The 19,170-nt window shown below is 40.8% G+C and overlaps 1 protein-coding gene across 4 annotated transcripts in view; it reads left to right on the top strand.

The window, feature by feature from the left end:
- The window catches only part of LOC148861638 (phytyl ester synthase 1, chloroplastic-like), a 154,799-nt gene that overhangs the window by 89,014 nt on the left and 46,615 nt on the right, over positions 1-19,170 (top strand). For 3 of the 4 annotated variants that reach the window (XM_088982148.1, XM_088982147.1, XM_088982144.1), the window contains 3 exons: positions 3,374-3,507; positions 3,604-3,973; positions 9,668-9,781. In XM_088982148.1, the coding sequence (XP_088838274.1) occupies positions 3,374-3,507; positions 3,604-3,973; positions 9,668-9,781 (618 nt within the window). Of the gene's footprint in view, positions 1-3,373; positions 3,508-3,603; positions 3,974-9,667; positions 9,782-12,065; positions 12,338-19,170 lie in introns of those variants that run through there. The other variant, XM_088982145.1, reaches the window with a different exon arrangement.

Raw genomic sequence — 19,170 nt, 5'->3', positions numbered from 1 at the left:
CTCTTGAGCTCCAACTCCTTGCTCAGTTTCTCGATCCTCCTGATTAGGTCTCCGCCGTGGCTCCGTTCCTGTATCAGCTCAGCCTTTAGATCGCTAACAAGTCGACAAGCTCGTTCGAGGCAAGACCTGCACTCCATAGCCTCCTCCTCTAAAGCTCGAGCCCTCGCTAGATCTCCCTCAGCCTGCTCTAGCATAGGGGTGAGCATTCGGTTTATTCGGTTCAATTTTTAAAACCGAAATGAAAAAATGAAAACCGAACCGAAACCGAATTACAATAAAACTGAAATAACCAAATTTTCGGTTCGGTTTTCGGTTAAAAGCCAAATTTAATTAATATTATATATTATATATTATAGATTATAATATATATTATGAAATTTAATTTCATTATAATACATTATATATAATATATTAATATATAAATATAAAGCATATTATATATTGTATATTATATATTGTATATTATATATTATATATTATATAATGAATTTTAGTTAACTCGGCTTTTTCGGTTAACCTAATTACCCAAAATTTTCGGTTCGGTAATTTGGCTTTAACCGAATAATGCTCACCCCTACTCCAATAGGGAGTGTTCGAAATGAGTAGATATATATGTTCGAAATGGAAATCAGGACAAGTACAATTGGGAAAGTTAGGAACATACCACCATAAGGCAATGTGTGAGCTTCTTGTCAAATTCATTGGGGTATGATTCGCCAAGCTCTGTGACCTCTTTTGGAAAGACGGCCTCCTTGTTCTTCACTAGAGCAGTCCGGAAGTCCATAATGGTGCACTTGTCCTCAACAACGATCTTAGCCTCGAGTGATGGAAGAGGCTCCTCGGAAGTCTAGGCTACCTCGGCCTCTGGTTGGTCTTCCTCAACCAGATCAACCACTAACACGGCTTCGGCTGCACTCCCCTTGGTAGGCTCGGGAGCAATGACTTGAGGAGCCTCATGGGAAGTCACCTTCCTCTTTTTCCTCTTCATGGCCTAGAACAGCCCGAAAGTTGGCACGCCCGACATTTTTCCTGCATGAGAAGTCAAAAGATGAGTCAAATCAAAAGAGGGAAAGGAAAATGCCTGAACTTGGAATGACGTCCTACTTGGAGGACTCAACCCGGCCTGGATCAGCTTCTCCTTGGCCAAGAATTCACTTAGCTTCGACCTCTTGTCCACTAAGGCCTGCACCCTTATCTGCATCTGTTCACTCAGTGTATCCTCCCCGGTATCCCTAGTCCCCTTTGTCCAGGTCATTGGGAACGAGCATCCATCACTTTGGTCAAGGAAGAGATACTTCCTCTTCCAGTCCGTTACCTTGGAGGGGTAGCCATTTAGCAGCTTACACCTAGAGTGGTAGGACACGTAGTAGCTATACATCTTGGAGGGATTTTGCTTTAATTGGCATATGCTAGCGAAGGTCTTGACATCTAAAGGGAAGCTGACATGGTGATTGAACAAGATGGTCCCGACCAGGGTCCTAATAGAATTGGGGTAAAGCTGACCTAAGTTGATGTTGTAGTAGTTCAACACCTTGGGAATAAGTGGATGAAGGGGGAACAGAAGGCCCACCCTCAGGGCCTCCTTGAAGACGGTGATCTCGTCCTCATCATGCTCCCAGGGGTACTGTCCAAGGGGAAGGGAATAACCAAACTGGTCTGGGATCCTATATTGTGCCACGAGCTCGTAAACGTCCTTGGCAATTAGCTCGGTGAGACTGAACTCGGACTTACTCTTAGGTGGTTGATGGGAGGATGAGGCCCTCTTATGGGAACCTCGCTGCTCTTGGGCCAAGGACCCCTCCTCGGCTTGGTAGGTCAGACCCCTCTCTTCCTTGGACACGACACCAAACATAATGAAAAAAGGATAGGACAAAGGGAAGACGACTCACTTAAAAAACGAATAGGCCAACCTCACCGACGACACCGACTACTTCGACAACACCGAGCTCCTCGACCTCAAAAGGCATCAGAATTTCAGAGTTAGGGACGAAGGAAATGGGCCCCTGAAGGTCCTATTTATAGGCGGACAAGTCGAACTATGAACATCTGAGATCAGTTGGATCCAACGGTCCTCGAAGACGTGATGGTTCGTATTCCGAGGTGAAATTAGTTTAGTGCATTTTTTACGTCCGCTGGACATAATGATTGTGTGACGTCTGCACGTGCCATTAATGCAACCTCGTGGCTGAGCCGGACTGGTTGAGCCAATCGGATCCTGAGCCATTGGCAAGACCACGGTCAAAGCCAAAACTCGGGCCAAATCACCTTGGGTTAATACTACTCCCATATCGAGCTGATCACGTCAGACTCGGGAGTGGGGGGCAATTGATGAGGGGTGATTTGGTTCTCCAATAATATCATGACACATGGCACTACAGAACTATCCGGCATCTCGACACCACACAAGCAGAACTCGGACACCTGGCATCTATCTCAACCTCCTCAGCCTCCACCTCGACAGAATGACCTATGAACAGCTCGGGAGATGTCAGGTCGGCGTGAAGAGGCAACCTGCCTCCGCCGACCTAGCCTGGATCCAATTAGTGACCTGCTCGATGTGATGGGCGACTTCCTTCTTGAGTAGGTTACTGTCGTCGATTCCCCCAGGATCATGATGACACGTCGACGGAGCTGATCTCGTTCTTGCCCACTTCGGACAAGACTTGATAAGCATTATCAGCTTATGCGGAATCCGTCTCTGGGCATGGAACCACCTCTGAATCAGATGGGCCAGAGATCTCGGACGCGTTTCGTGGTGCTCACAACAATTAGCATATATAAAGGTGTCCTCTTCCTCAGAAAAGATACACACGATTTATCTCTCAAAGTCTACTTGCTTTCTCGCTTCTATTTCACCTGTTTGCTAACTTAAGCATCGGAGTGCCCACCCCGGGTATATACTCTGACACTATTCTTTGCAGCTCGACCAGGCGACCTCATCAGCCCGGCATCCGAGCTGTCTGTCAGCAAGGAACTACCAGACCGCACAACATCAAGGTCCATTTGACCCAATATCTATACATGCTCGCCAGTCCATGTTTTCTCATCTTGCCAAGACAGACTCTTGGACACATGTTGGATTCTGATTCCCATATCCATCTCCATGCAACTCTGCCTTTTAACAGCCTTGTGTTGTTAAAAGGAAAATAAAAATGGCATGATCTCTTTCCATGTGGCTTCCTGATAATTTAGTTTGAAAATTTTGCCTTAGATACTTCTTCAAGATGTCAACCTTTTTTTTTTCTTTTACTTATTCTGATAGTTAGACAATACCAAATGAGTATAGCCTTTACATTAAACATAACGTTGTATGACTTCACAGTAAGGCCTCCTTTGAGATAAGCTAATTGAAATGCACAAAATGATGGTGCAGGAAGATGGTATTAATTTGTTGACTATTATTAAAGCTACAAGTACATACCGCCGTTCACATCGACATGATTATATCTCAGATTTTATTCCACCCACTGCAACAGAATTCAAAAAAGCAGTTGATCAAGATAATGTGTGAGTGTTCAATCTCAGCACAGTTACATTTATTCAGTTTTAAATAACAAATAAAAGGTGTAGTGAGATATTTATGCTGTTTAAACATTAATGCAGATTGTTTCATTTGGCTACAAGTTCTGTGATGCTTTCAACCTTGGAAGATGGAAAGATAGTGAGGGGTCTTGCAGGAGTTCCCAATGAAGGTCCTGTTCTACTAATTGGTTATCATATGTTGCTAGGATTAGAACTTCCTCCACTCGTTGAAGCATTCCTGAGGGAGAAAAAAATTATGGTTCGTGGTATGGCTCATCCTGTAGTATTCACAAAGGATTTTGAAACTCCTTTGCAAGGATTCTCCTATTTTGATCATTTGAGACTATTTGGCGCATCACCCGTCTCTGCAAGCAATCTCTTTAAGTTGTTGTCAACAAAATCATATGTTCTTCTTTATCCTGGTGGTGCTCGTGAGGCTCTTCATCGCAAGGTTTTTGTCTTTTTTGCTAAAAAACTGTTTTTCAGTTTCCTGCATTTGATAAAATTCTTCAAAAATCTGAATGATCATTGTTGTTTTCTGTATGGAAGCCAAATAATTAAATGCTGAGTGTGCCTCTCTGTGCCACTTCCTTTGGGAGATAAGGATTCCATCCTTGGATCGAGCCACTTCTATGCCAAGAAAGTATCTCAATTCCCCCAAATCTTTAATCTCAAACTCTGTATGGAGAAAAGATTTTAGATCATGAATTCCTGAGGCATCATTACCCGTCACTACAATATCATCTATATACACAATGAGGTATACTGCCAGAGGTCCACTCCTCTTCACAAAAAGAGTATGATCGGGCTGTGTCTGCACATAACCAAAGTTAACAAGTGCTGTTCTAAATCTCTCAAACCATGCTCTAGGGGACTGTTTTAGTCCATAAAGAGATTTCTTCAGCCTGCATACCTTCCCTTTCATATCAGTTCCATACATCCCTGGAGGAAGAGACATGTAAACCTCCTCATGTAATTCACCATTCAGAAATGCATTCTTCACATCCAATTGATAAAGGGGCCAGTCAAAGTGAGCAGCTAAAGATAGAAGAACCCTCACAGATGTCATCTTGGCAACAGGTGCAAAAGTCTCTAAATAATCAATCCCATATGTCTGTGTATAGCCTTTTGCAACTAGCCTGGCCTTGTACCTTTCAATGGTGCCATCAGCTCTGTATTTGATAGTAAAGACCCACTTGCAACCAACAGGATCCTTCCCTTCAGGCAAATCCACCACTTCCCATGTGTCATTCTTGTGTAGGGCATCGATTTCAGATTTCATAGCATCCCTCCATTCTGGAATTTTAAGAGCTTCTGACACAGACCTGGGAATAGGATGAGAAGCAACAGAAGAGAGATAGTCAAAGTATGAAGGTGAAAGCAAACTGTAGGAAAGGTGCTTGGAAATGCAGTGTGCAGTGCACTTCCGTTTTCCTTTTCTAACAGCAATGGGAATATCAAGGTCAGGGAAGGATGAATCCAAAGGTGCTGAACCAGTACCTGTTGTCTCTTCTGTGACTGGAAGTGTATGAGGCTCATGATTTGTAGGAGAAGCAACCTCCACATTTCTGGATCTTTTCCTTTGATACACCTTGGGATTGAGGATAGGACGAGGAGGTAGAGTACTGAGACAAGGAGAATGGAACGACTGATCCTCCCTTGATTCATTTGAAGGAGAGGCAGACACATCAAGGGACTCAACAGGGACAGGAAGAGGAAGAGCAAACACCTGTGTCAAACCCTCCCCCTGTGGACAATGTCCTTCTGGAGAGGAACCATAAAAAGGGGAAAACTCATCAAAGATGACATCCATTGAGGCATACCGATTGCCAGACTTTGGATCAAAGCAACAATAACCCTTCTGTGTGGGGGAATAACCAAGGAAGATACACTTTTGAGCTTTGGGTTCAAACTTATGCCTTTGGACACTTGGAACATGTACATAACAGGTGCAACCAAAGACACAAATAGGAACAGGAAAAAGGTCTTTGTTCGGATGAAGAAGAGTGAATGGAGACTTAAACCCCAAAATCCTAGATGGCATGCGGTTTATAAGATAGGTAGCAGTAAGTACAGCATCACCCCAAAACCTGGTAGGAACATGTGAGGCAAATAAGATATTTCTTGCAACCTCAACAATATGCCTGTTTTTTCTCTCAGCAACCCCATTCTGTTCTGGGGTCCTAGCACATGAGTTTTGATGAATAACCCCCATGTCAGAAAGATAGCATGATAGGTTTTTCTCAAGGTATTCTTTTGCATTGTCCGATCTGAAGATTTTAATCCTGGTATCAAATTGGGTTAGAACAAATTCATGGAATTGTTTTACAAGTCTTGGAACTTCATCACGGGATTTCATCAGGAATATCCAAGTGAACCGTGAAAAGTCATCAATAAACAGGATAAAATATTTGTAGCCACCCATGGAGGGCAAGTGGTAAGGCCAGGCTGGTTGCAAAAGGCTATACATAGACATATGGAATTGATTATTTAGAGACTTTTGCACCTGTTGCCAAGATGACATCTGTGAGGGTTCTTCTATCTTTAGCTGCTCACTTTGATTGGCCCCTTTATCAATTGGATGTGAAGAATGCATTTCTGAATGGTGAATTACATGAGGAGGTTTACATGTCTCTTCCTCCAGGGATGTATGGAACTGATATGAAAGGGAAGGTATGCAGGCTGAAGAAATCTCTTTATGGACTAAAACAGTCCCCTAGAGCATGGTTTGAGAGATTTAGAACAGCACTTGTTAACTTTGGTTATGTGCAGACACAGTCCGATCATACTCTTTTTGTGAAGAGGAGTGGACCTTTGGCAGTATACCTCATTGTGTATGTAGATGATATTGTAGTGACGGGTAATGATGCCTCAGGAATTCATGATCTAAAATCTTTTCTCCATATAGATTTGAGATTAATGATTTGGGGGAATTGAGATACTTTCTTGGCATAGAAGTGGCTCGATCCAAGGGGGAGTGTTCTTACTCCCGGAAATGAACCCCCACTTTCCTCTACTACATACATGAATCTTTACTGATTGTGACCATGCCTGATAATTAGTTCCATCTAGTTTAACTGTGGTCACAGTCAATAAGGAATCACTTGGATTCCCCTGAACCAGTCCATATTCAGCACCACTTTTGTTTTCAAACTCTAAGGAGTACATCATGTAAACACTCCAAATATGATTTCGAATGACTTCTACAAGTATACTGAATAAGGACAAGCAATAACTGAATTCAGCCAACCACAAGGAGGCAACACACTGAGTACAGCCGACCACAAGAAGACAATACACTGAGTTCAGGCTTCAAGAAGTAATCAGAAACTCCTAGGCACTGTGCACTCAGCCGAAGTACCTTTTCAAAGTTGTACACTCAGCCAAGAAGAGTAAGTACCAATCGGTATTGCTGAATAGGCCTTTTCACAAACAGTGTGGGCAATAGAGACAACCCCACTGTCAAGGAAGAGAAAAGACTCCAAAAACAGTTCGTACAGCCCCCTAAAACAACCAAACAAGAGTAACAATACACAGCCTCGTTACAAGAATGTTTCGGCAGGTTTTAACAGTCCAAGAAGAAGAGAAAAACAGCCCAGAAATTTCTGGGTTAAACCAGATTTAATGCAATTGAAGGTAGTACAGAACAGTTAGGATTTTCGGACACTTCAACAGTCCAAACACAGTCGAAGGTAGTACAAAACAGAACCAGAAAACTGAGCACAACTTACTGTTCGAACTTCAACAGTCCAAACACAGTCGAGCTTCAAAAACAGAACCAGAAAACTGAGCACAACTTACTGTTCGAACTTCAACAGTCCAAACACAGTCAAGCTTCAAAACAGAACGGAGCTGTTCCCCTTCCCCCCCTTTTTTTTTCTTCTTCTCTAGCTCTTCCTGGTCACCGAACCCCTTCTCCAAGAGATTCTAGTCTTGGGCTCGTCCAATGACCTCCAAGAATCAGGTAGTACGTGACTAAGCCTCCAGCCCTAGGATATTCAAGTTCAGATACGCTCTGATACCATGTTGAAACTGAAGAGAGGAGAGTTGAGTGTTCTGCAATGAGGGTTTGAGAAGAGGATTTCGAACACTACCTCTCTCGGCCCCCCTAACACTGTTTTATTAGATATATTTGAATAATTACAAGGAGGCCCTTAGTTGGGCAAGAATTTACAAAGAACTTAATATTGACAGGATGGGCCCAAAATAACAAGAAGAATAAACAACCTATGGGCCATTCGGCCCATCTTCTCTACAAGTTGTTTCAGTTGTTATTTGTTTCAGTCTTATTTTGCTCTATTTGTTATGTAAAGACTAAGGGCAGATCTGTCCTTTCCATGTAATGAGCATAACCTATAAATATTAAATAAAGTGGCGGCGGCAGAATATTGAGATTCTGTCCTCCCTCTATTCTTTCTCCTTTTTCGAACCTGAAATTTATTAGTGCTCAAGACTGATAGCAGTCTTGAACAACTACAATTACTTTAAAAAAAAAAGTGATGTAAAACATCTTACTTTCCTAATGCTGTTCATTCATTTGTCCTAGTAACATATCTTCTTAACATTATAAAATCATTTACTTTTGTGTAAGGATTAAGAATTTAAGACCCTATCGGCCCATCCGTTAGGTTCAAAAAAGAACAAAAGATGCATGCCTGGGCTGAAGCGCAAGGTGCACCAAGCACACGCCATTTGAAAGTTCTGTGCCTAGGATCTAGGCAAGGCACATTCCTTAAAATGCACCTCGCCTGAGCACCCAGGTGCGCCTGAGGCAGTGAGGCATGCCTTTTAAATCACTGATATTGTGAAAGCCGAACTCCTCTTTCTATAGTCCATTTCTATATATATTTTGCACCTACATTCTTGGGTGAGCCTAGCATAGTTTCTTTACTGAATTTTAGATTTCCTAAGGGTGGTTACCAGTGCTGAACTTTCCTCTAAGGTTAAAGCCCTGTCTAAAAGCCAAGAAGCCTTCACCAAAGCCCAAGAAGAAGCAAAATTTGGGTGTCCAAAACCTTTAGAGCATACTAAGAAACCCTTTGAAGCCCTATGTATAAGAACTAAAAATTTGGGTGTCTGGAAGCAGGTTCCTTATCCACTGCTGCCATGTTTGCCCGAAGTTCATTTTGCTTAAAATATTATTCTCAAAAGCCTAGTTACATGATCATAGGCCATATTGATTTGCATAAAACACAGGTTACACTACATCTCCCCCTAATATCCACCAGCTCATTTGCGGTAAGTACCACATCAAGGATGTGTTTTCGATGCACAAAGCACCTTCATGCATAATACTAAGGTCTTTGATAGGACTTTATGGATACTGCCAATTAGACTAATTGGTTTAAAACTATTAAGCTCTGTAGCTCCTCCTATCTTGGGGCTTACTGCAATCAAGGCCATGTTTAGGCTCTTCTCAAAGGTAGATTCTTTTTAATGAAATTCTTGCAGTATCCTCATGATGTCATCTTTCGCTATTGTCCAACAATTTCTATGGAAACTATTAAGTTCTGTAGCTCCTCATGATGATTGTCCCTCCATTTCTTTGATACCATCCTAAATTTCTTTAGTAAAATGCCTTTCCAGATTTTGGTTTAGCTGTTCTTATCCTTGCAAAATCAAGGACATTTAAGTTTTAAGTGTGGGAGGCCATGGTTCTCTTATAGAGCAGAACAATATCCAATTATTTCTTCGTTATCTTCCAACAGTATCCCCATTCACTAGATGTTTTCTGACTGTTGAATGTTGATACGGAAAACAGTTGTTGCTATTTGCTGCCCCTCTAGTGATATGGTGTACGATGCACCTACAGAGGTTAATTACAAATGACTAGGCATATGATATTAAAATGTGTTCCCTCTAGTAACAAGAGCAAGAAGATTAAGGCTTGGGGCTTAGGTCCCCAGTGTAGTTGGTTAACATATTCCAAACAATCGAGTGGCCACAATTTTTTTTATCCATCTTCACCCTTTATCTGTCCAAAAAATTAAAATGTGTAATAAAATAGTAGTAACATGAGCATGTGACTTCTGTTCTTAATTTCAAGCAATGCCTAGAGTTTTGTATGTGATGACTTAGGTTTCAGTTGTAATTCATCTGTTACAAATTTGTTTACTAATGGTTGTCCTACTTTGATAATTGGCAGGGTGAAGAATATAAGTTGTTTTGGCCAGATCAGCCTGAATTTGTGAGAATGGCAGCTAGATTTGGTGCAACAATTGTACCATTTGGAGTTGTTGGAGAAGATGATGTTGCAGAAGTAAGCTTTAAAAATGTGCATTCTAATTCTTTCATTGTACCATTTGGTATTGTTTTAGAATTCCAAATTGATATCATATTTCTACATCAAAACTTTGAATCATGTGGGGGATTGCTGTATTTTTTTTTTTTTATTAAAAAGTTTTATCAAGGGTATTTTCACCTTTTATCTTTGTTGAGTTTTGGGCTGATATAACATGTTTTTTATTTACATAGCATAGTTAGGGAGTTATTGGGCCTTAGGCCCATTAGTTTATGTTTTAAGTTAAGAGTGTTTTTTAGGTTCTCATAAGTAGCCGACTTACTAAGGGCATACTTGTCTTTGTACTCTTTTATTTATGAGTATATAATCTAATGAAAGGGGCAGCCAGACCTAACTTTGAGCTTCTCCCATTCTCTTCTATCTCTTATCTCTCTCTTTCTTAGTTAAAACCTTGTCTCCTCTTTCTTTTCTTCTTTCTTTTACAGTTTTTATATCAAAACAGGTTGTCCAAACTTTTCTACTTGGTATCAGAGCAAGTTTAAACATTTCTTGAGCTGCTCCATCATGCAGCCCTAGATCAGCTGACTACATGATAAGGCAAAGGGCTGATCGAAAACTTCAGGTAAGCCCAGTTTTTGGATTTTTTGGTGGAATTGCAATCCCTTGTAGCTGATCTAGGGTTTTACACCAAAATCAAGAAGAACTGGAGAAAGGGGGAGAGTCATGTTTTAGTAGGACTCTTAAATTTTGACCTAGGAAGTGGCGCTCTAGTTTTCTAGGGTTCCTTGATGTTTTCTGAAGGGTGCGGTTCAAGTTCCACCCTTTTTGGAGTTCTCTGGAGGGAGCGATAGCCTCTTCTCTCTCTTCTCCCACTCTCACAGAAAAAGGAATCTTTAGAGGGAGGGGCTTCTAGGGTTCCAGGAGGGTATTCTGAGAGTTATGGAGGGTTGTATAGTTGAAAACAAATATTTAGGAGAAATGGGATCCAGGGGAGGAGGTGTTGGAGATCTCTTTGGGGTTGGAACCATCACTACAGTCAAGTTGGATGGTACAAACTACGTAGAATGGTTACAATATGCAAAGATGGCCATTGGTGCTCAAGAGAAATTGGGGTATGTCATTGGTGAGGAAAAGAAACCTGAAACTATCCATTCCTGATGGGTACATGAGAACTACATGGTGATAATTTGGCTATGTAATTCCATGTTGCCCCATATAAGTAAGAACTTTTTATAGGCTAACACAGCTAATGAGATTTGGGATGGAGTAGTAGAAACATATTCACAGAATGAAAATGTTGCTAGAGCCTATCAGTTGAGAAACTAGGTGATTGCTACTAGGCAGGGAGATAAGTCTGTTGCTATTTAATTTTCAGCCCTAAAAACCTTATGGTAGGAGATAGATCATTTGGAGACTGTGGTTTGGGAAAGTAGCAAAGATGCAATATCTTATCAGAACCTGGTAAAAAAGAATAAGGTTTTTGAGTTTTTAGCTAGACTTAACCCTGAGTATGATATTGCACGCCAACATATTCTTTCCCGAGACAGTGTAACTCTCTCTCAAGCATATGCCTTTTGTGTTTGGAGAGGAGAGTAGGAGAAATGTGATGATGAGGAACCCAAGCCTTGAGCAACCATGGTTAGTATAGTGAAGCCTAAGCCGAGCGGGGATAAGGGTGGAAATGAACTGAGGAAGAGGACAAAAGGGATTTGATCTATGACTACTGTAAGAAACCCAAACATACCAGAGATGCCTGTTGGAAGCTTTACCCACACCTTGTACCGAGCCGATTTATCAGGGCCACATACTACAACCTCTCTAGAATCTATTGCAACAGCTGTAGTGAGGGCCGAATTGGAGAGATATGGATAGTTCTTGAATCAGGAGGATAGAACCAGTTCCCACTGTTTATCAGGTGGACAACAAGGTGCAAGTGGATCAGGAGGTAGTCATTCTACCTTGTTTGCACACATAGGTAGTTCACATGTCACTGCAAATTATTTATCAACTATAGGTAAGGGAGGACCTCCCTACATTATAGACTCAGGAGCCTCGGAGCATATGACCAACATTTCCACCATTTTCACCTCACACCACCTTTGCTCTAGCAGATATAGAGTTTCTAGAGATGATGGATCGCATGTTCCCATTGTTGGAAAAGGGTCTGTTAGGATAACTGATACCATTACCCTACCTTTTTTCCTTCATATTCCTAGATTGAGCACTAATCTTTTGTCTGTTAGTAGCTTGACAAATAATTTTAACTGTTCTGTGATTTTTCTCTTGGTCATTGTGTTTGCAGGATCTGGAATCAAAGAGGACGATTAGGAGTGGTTGTGAGGTATATCTTCTTGATGTGCTTCCCAGTCATCAGAGTCCTCATGTTAGCAGGAGTATTGAGTCAATGTCATGCTTTGGCATAATTGTTAGGACATTTGTCTTTTGCTTCTTTGCGTTTTTTGTTTCCTAAATTGTTTGAGTCTGTCAGTTTATCCAGTTTGGAGTGTGAGGGCTGCCAACTTGGAAAGAATTGTAGACATTCCTTTAAAGCAAGTAATAAAAAATGTTCTTCTATTTTTTATATTGTTCATACTGATGTGTGGGGGCCATACCATGTTTCTTCTATGGGTGGCTATTTGTATTTTCTTCTGTTTGTGGATGATTATTCTCGGTACTCTTGGATATATTTGATGAGATCCTATTATGAGGTATTGTCTTTGGTTCAAAAATTCCATCAGATTGTGCTAATACGGTTTGGGGTATGAGTGAAACTGTTTAGATCAAACAATGCTAGAGAATACTTTGAAAAAAAACCTGTCATCATACCTTTTGGAGCATGGAGTTATCCATCAGAGCAATTGTAAAGGAAGAATTGATCCAATCAATTAACTGTTGTAAAGCCCATCGAATGGCCCATTAAAAACTTAAAGCATTAACAATTAATGTTTACTAGGTGTATGGGCTGAATTGCAGTTAGCAGTTCGGCCCATACAGCTTTTCTCACAACAATGGGCTTTTGCAGTTTTAACCCTTTAAAACTGGGCTTTACAGGTGGGCCGAATTAATCCCTGTAATTGAACATCAGATTTGGAATAATCAGTGTGAGAAATATGGACTGAAAAACAGCCCCCTTCGAATCTCAGATTCGGTCCAAACAATTTTGGTCCAATCTAGTCCGAAATGGTCCAAAACTGATTTTCAATTCAAGAATTAATTCAAGAGAGATCTAAAATTAATAATTTTTTATTTTAGACAATCACAAATAAAAAATATGGACTATTCCTACCACCTGAAAAATAGAGGTTAATCACAAAAATTACAGTTTCATAAACTGTAAATCGCAGTATGCGATTTCTCCATCTGCAAATCTCCAGCGCCGCCATCTTCTTCCTTCTTCTTTAATCAAGAAAATAAATAAAAAACAGAAATTCTATTTCTATTAATTAATTACATTCTTCATCAAATCCTATACATTCAGTCTAGAAAAATAAAAAAAAAAAATTATTTATAGACTGAATAATAATAAAAGGAAGAAAAAAGGGTGCGCAGACTATCTGTGCCAAATCTGCACTGTGATCTCCAGGTTTGAACAGTCCATTAAATCAAAAATAAATAAAGAACAATTCTAAATAAATTTTTGGATTTAACAAAATTAATTTCAGATCAAACGCCCTTAACAAGAAACCATTTCTTGAAAAAAAAAGGAAAGCAATCTGTGCAGATCTTGGCAGAACATTTTCTATTCATCTGCGCAGGGTCAAATTTGATTTTCTTTTGGTTCAAGATTCGAACCTGTGGCTCTGATACCACTGAAAGAATGGTAGGATCCATCTAATTGACGCCAAGAAAGGTGCGGAATGGGGGGCGAATTTCAAAAAAAATTTCCTACCTTCTTCCAACTAGGAATCGTATTCCCTAAATTTAGAATACATTATTCAAGGATCCTGCTTGAACCATAAACAAACCAGATCTGAACCAAAAGGAAACAGGAAGGATTATACCTGATCCGGATAAATAATATCTCCCAAAGTTGGTGTTCACGCCCAAAGAAGTAACCAAGATCCGCTCCTGCTGAAGATGACACAACTATGGATGGAACGGAACCAGCAGGGTGCGTACTACACACTGGATTCTTCACAAGAACCCTCTTGAAACCTTGAACACCGAATCCTAGTGTCTTTCTTGCAAGACTATTGTTAAGAACTGTTTTCTTGACTTCTTGTTGCTGCAAAGATCCAATCTTCCAACAGGTAGTGGCAGCGGCTGAAGGAGGAGAATTCCAGGGACGAAGAGGGCATAATTGTCTCTTCTCTCTGGAGTCTGTGAGAGATCAAATCTCAGATTGCAGGATGTGTTTCTTGCTTACTCAAACCCCCTAGTTCGAAATCTGATATTTCTGCTAGGGTTTTCTCCTCTTTCTTCTTGATTAAGAAACCTCCCAATATTTTGAGAGTTATCCCAATCCAAATCAATATTTGGATAGAGGTTAATCTTAATCCTATCTGCAGATTAAGTTAGTTAACTCCTGATCTTATCAGGAGGTTACCAGATTCAAATCTAATTTGAATTTGGTCTCTTAGAGTGGATAAGGTCAAAGACCCAATCCTTTTACTAACATTAATCTCAGATTCGCCCTATGAACTGGTGATCATATCAGCCCAGTTCGAAATGGGCTTTTGGCCCATTAAGTGTTCAGTGTTTAACTAGTTTCCAACCTGTTGCCCAGTTGGGCTTCTTTGTATGGCGTGGGACCCAAGCATTGATCTACACACCAGCCACATGGGTTCGGCCCAACCTTCATTACAAGGCCCAGCCGAATTCACTAAAAGACTCAGTGACCCCTTTGAGCCCATCACATGGACCCTATGGGCCCAACACTTACATTAAGTGGTCCCTGGGCCAAGCCATCGTATAAAAACCCAGGGACTGTGGGCAGGTGCAAGATTAGCCCATCAGGTATTATCCTAAATGGTCTTACACTTAACCTCTCAGCCCTTAATGATCAAGCACTGCCCGACAAGAGAAGACCTCTCTCTCGGCTGCAAGGAACAATGCCGCACTCTCTACTCACATGGATCCCGGGAATTAAAACCTTTTGCAAATCTTTTGAAACCGTACATATACATATATATATCTTATTTTTGCAAAACAAAATTCCAACGATTGAAATCAACTGCCGGCAGTTTGGTTTCCATCAGAGAGAGTGCATTCCCGATCATTACCATTGTCCGACAAAGGGGCTGATCTTGTCACTATGACCACTCACTCAAATGAATTCTCAGACTGCCCCAACATGTCCAGATTTTGACCCCCACTAAGGATCTCACTGATTGACACATCAAAGACAGCCCGATCGACACCTAGTGATGTGTCATAATCGAGTCTAGGGGTCAGGTGTAACATTCCAGTTTTGCCCATCTGTCTCCAATGTCTAGGGCAATACTGGAAATCTGGTCCGGTTCAAGGGTTCAAGCAATCCCATACTGCATGTGCCTTGGGTCTTACCCTGATGGCCGAAACAAGCCATCCCAACACTTGGTGGCACACCAGTATTAGCCTTGGCAGGATAAATCTCTCCAGACTTATCCAATGGATGTGAACATTTTAAAACTAACACAAGTTTCTATAAGTGTCCAGTTTTAGGGTCTTACACAGAATTATACCAAACAACATGAATCAAACATGCACTTTAATTTATTTCCACTAAATAACAAAAGTACATCAAATCTGATTGAAGCTAAGGGCATACAAGACTGTCTAACAGTAGAATCCTTGAATAATGTATTCTAAATTTAGGGAATATGATTCCCAGCTGGAAGAAGGTAGGAAATTTTTTTTGAAATTCGCCCACCCATTCCGCACCCTTCATGGCGTCCATTAGATGGATCCTACCATTCTTTCAGGAAATGCACATACTATTGACATAGTTGTCAAGGCGATGCCTAGGCGACAAGGCGCCCTTTGAGGCTCGCCTCGCCTCATCGCCTAACAGTTTTCTACTTCCTACTATAAAATAATTTTTTATTCATTCTTTTTTGAGATTATAATTATAAAATAGACATTATTAAACTAAAATAATCATTTTGTGTGTTTATATACTAATTTCTTTTTATTATTTTCTTATTTATTAGGGTTTAATCAACACAAACATTGCTAAATGCTGTATTGAACCCTCAAAGACTTAAAAACCTGAACCAATAAGTAAGGAAGAACTAAAAATTTTATCTAATCAGCACATTTTCCTCTTCCATATGTTGATTTTCTTCTCATGAATATGTTGATTTTCTATACTTTAATATGAAGTTTATACTTTTCTTATGAAAATCATGAATAATTATTTAAGAAATATGGCTGTGGTACCTAGGGAACTACCCTAGGATCTATGTTTTTAACATAAAAAATCCATTGCCTAGGCGACTAGGCGACAAGGCGCCCCCTAGTCACCTAGCCTCGCCTTGGCGCCTTGAAAACTATGACTATGGATTAGAGGGACATACTGTTAATTACTGTTATGATTTACATGGTCCACCCAACCCTTGGGCTAATCATGTTGTGACTAGTAACAGTGGTATAGTGAGTGAGAACCAGCAAATTGATCAGACCCCCTCTACTTCTACTGGTGCTTCTGGGAAGGAAATGGTGTGTGTCCCATGTGAGGTATATGAGAAGTTTTTTCAGACATCCTCTTAGTAGAAAATAGGTACCCTTGCCCATTCAGGTATGGCTTGCTTGGCTTCAAAACCCCTACACTAGATCATTGACTCTGGAGCCTCGGATCATATGTCTGGGACTCCATATATGTTTTCTTCACTTTCTCCATCTTTTACTTCTCAAACAGTTACCCTTGCTAATGGTTCTACCTTTCCCATCTATGGTGTTGGTGATGTTGATCTGACCTCCTTATCCTTATCCTCTATTTTATATGTACCCAAGTTCCCTTTAAATCTTATGTCTGTTAATAGGTTAACGAAGTCACTTAATTGTTCTATAACCTTTTATCCTTCTTCTTCTGTGTTTTAGGATGGATCTCAAGATGGGGATGAAGATTGGTGAAGGGCATGAGGTAGGTGGATTGTATTAACTTGACGGTGGTGGCCTGAAAGTTGTTTTCCAGTCATCTCTTACCCCTCTCCAGTGGCACTACACAGTTTAGGGCTGCCCTTGTTAGCTTTGGCTATGTACAGACACAGTCTGATCATACCCTCTTTGTGAAGAGGAGAGGATCCTTGGTCGTTTACCTGAGTGTATATGTTGATGATATTGTTGTGACTGGTAATGATGTATCAGGGATTAATGATCTCAAATCTTTCTTTCATACAGAGTTTGAGATCAAAGATCTGGGGGAATTGAGATACTTTCATGGCATAAAAGTTTTTGGATCCAAGGATGAAATCCTTATCTCTCAGAGAAAGTCTGTTCTTGATTTGCTCTCCAAAACAGGGAAGATGGGTGCTAGACCAGTTGCTACTCCTATCGATATGAGCCATAAACTCTCTGCTTCAGATGGAATATTGTTAAAAGATAAGGGAGTTTCCAAAGACTACTTGGAAAACTTCTTTATCTATGCATGACTCAGCCAAACATTGCATATGCTGTCAGTTGCATCAGTCAATTCATGCATGCTCCCAGGGATACTCACATAGCAGCAGTAGAGCGGATTCTGTGTTAGAATACACAAATCAGGGGTATTTTGGAAAACTTCTTTTGAATTTTTGCAACTTTCTTAATAGAATACACGAATCAAGGGTATTTTGGTCATTTTGGTTTATCTGTTTGAGAGTGAAAGGTCTATTTTATTTAAGTTTAAGTTATGTGTCCCATCTTTCATGAGGGACAATATGGTCTTTCTTGTAACTCTATTATTTGAAATAAATACAAGTGGGTCGGCTAGAGAGGACTGATTTTTCTTCTTCCTAATCTGGCTGAACCCTTCTTCTTCTTCTTCTTCTTCTTCTTCTCTACTTTAACCTAGAATCGAATAGTGTTTTCTTACATGGTATCATAGCGGTAAAACCTTGTTCTCCTTTCATTCTTCCTTGTTGCTGTCTTCTTCCTGGGTTTGCCGCCAACCATTTCAGCTTTCCTCAATTTTCTGCTAGCCTGAGTGGAAGCTCGACAAGGGGCCAAAGAGGAGTCGTCGTTTTGTGGTTTTGGAGGTGAGAATGCCTCCAGTTACTATGGTGGTGGTTGTTGAAGTTGTGTACTAAACGCCCTCTATCCAGTGATACGAAGAGGGCTGTTTGTGGACAGGTATGAACTGTGCTGTTTTTTGCCCAAATAGTGGAATGTGAATGTTGTGTTTTGGTTCAAAATTTTTTGTTGTGGAGGTTTGGAGTGACTAGTGTGCATATCAGTCTTGTTCTTCTCTGTTTTACCTCATATGTGTGCTGAAAGTAGGGTTTTTCAACTGCTGAAGTTCACGACAGCAGTGGCGTGTGGTGGTAGTTGTATTGTGGTGAATGGTGTATTGATGATTCTGAATACTTAAAAGTGAACCCTTGGATCTGGTGTGTTAACAGTTCTGCAGTGTGCAGTACAAGTGTTTGATTTAATGACTGAGTGACTTCAGCCCTTGTATTTTGGTGGGTGAATGGTTCAGCAGTGTGCAGTACAAGTGTTCGATGTAATGACTGAGTGATTTCAGCTTTAGTATTTGATGTGCATGTGTATTTGAAGAAGTTGGCGGTGTCGTAAGTGAGATAAGTTTTGTGAAAGTGTGTGAGGCTGTGTTACATATTTGAAGGTGAATTAGTTAAGATGGCATTGATTGGAGATGGGAATGACAATAAAACAGGCATCATGCTTTCTCTAGACTACCTAAGTGTTCAACTGACATCTATTAAGCTGAATGGTGAGAATTATGTGTCGTGGGCAAAATTTGTGGAAGTGTTCTTAAAGGCCAAGAGAAAGGTAAAACATGTGAGAGAGGAGAAACCTTCCTCTGATTCTCCGGTGGGTTTCTGGCGGGTTCAACAACAGCAGCGTGAACAACTTGATGTGACAAGGTTTCTGGTGGGTTTGAAGGCTGAGTATGAGCCTATCCAAGCACAAATATTGGGGGGGGGGGGTCTGCTCTTCCCTCACTTGAAGAAGTTTTTGCCCATCTTAAGAGGACATCTATTGAGTCTGTAGAGCATTCCTCTCTCTCGGACAGATCTGGTTTCGTGGTGACTAAAGGGGGTGACTGTGGAAATAGAGGTGGTGGTGGTAGTAGTGGACTTCCAGGCAACCGTGGTGGTCCCATGTTTAACCGTACTGGTGGCCGGAGTGGAGGTCGAGACTCAGGGGGAGGTCGTTGTAAAGGAAGAAGTAATACCCCTAGGAAGTGTACACACTGTGGCTTAGAGGGGCATACAGTTAATTTCTACTATGATTTACATGGCCCACCCAACACTTGGGCTAACTAT

Source organism: Nelumbo lutea, chromosome 4 (assembly GCF_056320005.1).
Source record: "Nelumbo lutea isolate HS-2025 chromosome 4, American lotus-T2T, whole genome shotgun sequence".
Classification (NCBI taxonomy): domain Eukaryota; kingdom Viridiplantae; phylum Streptophyta; class Magnoliopsida; order Proteales; family Nelumbonaceae; genus Nelumbo; species Nelumbo lutea.
Note: the sequence above shows the minus strand (reverse complement) of the source record. Positions and strands in the feature narration are given on the sequence as shown.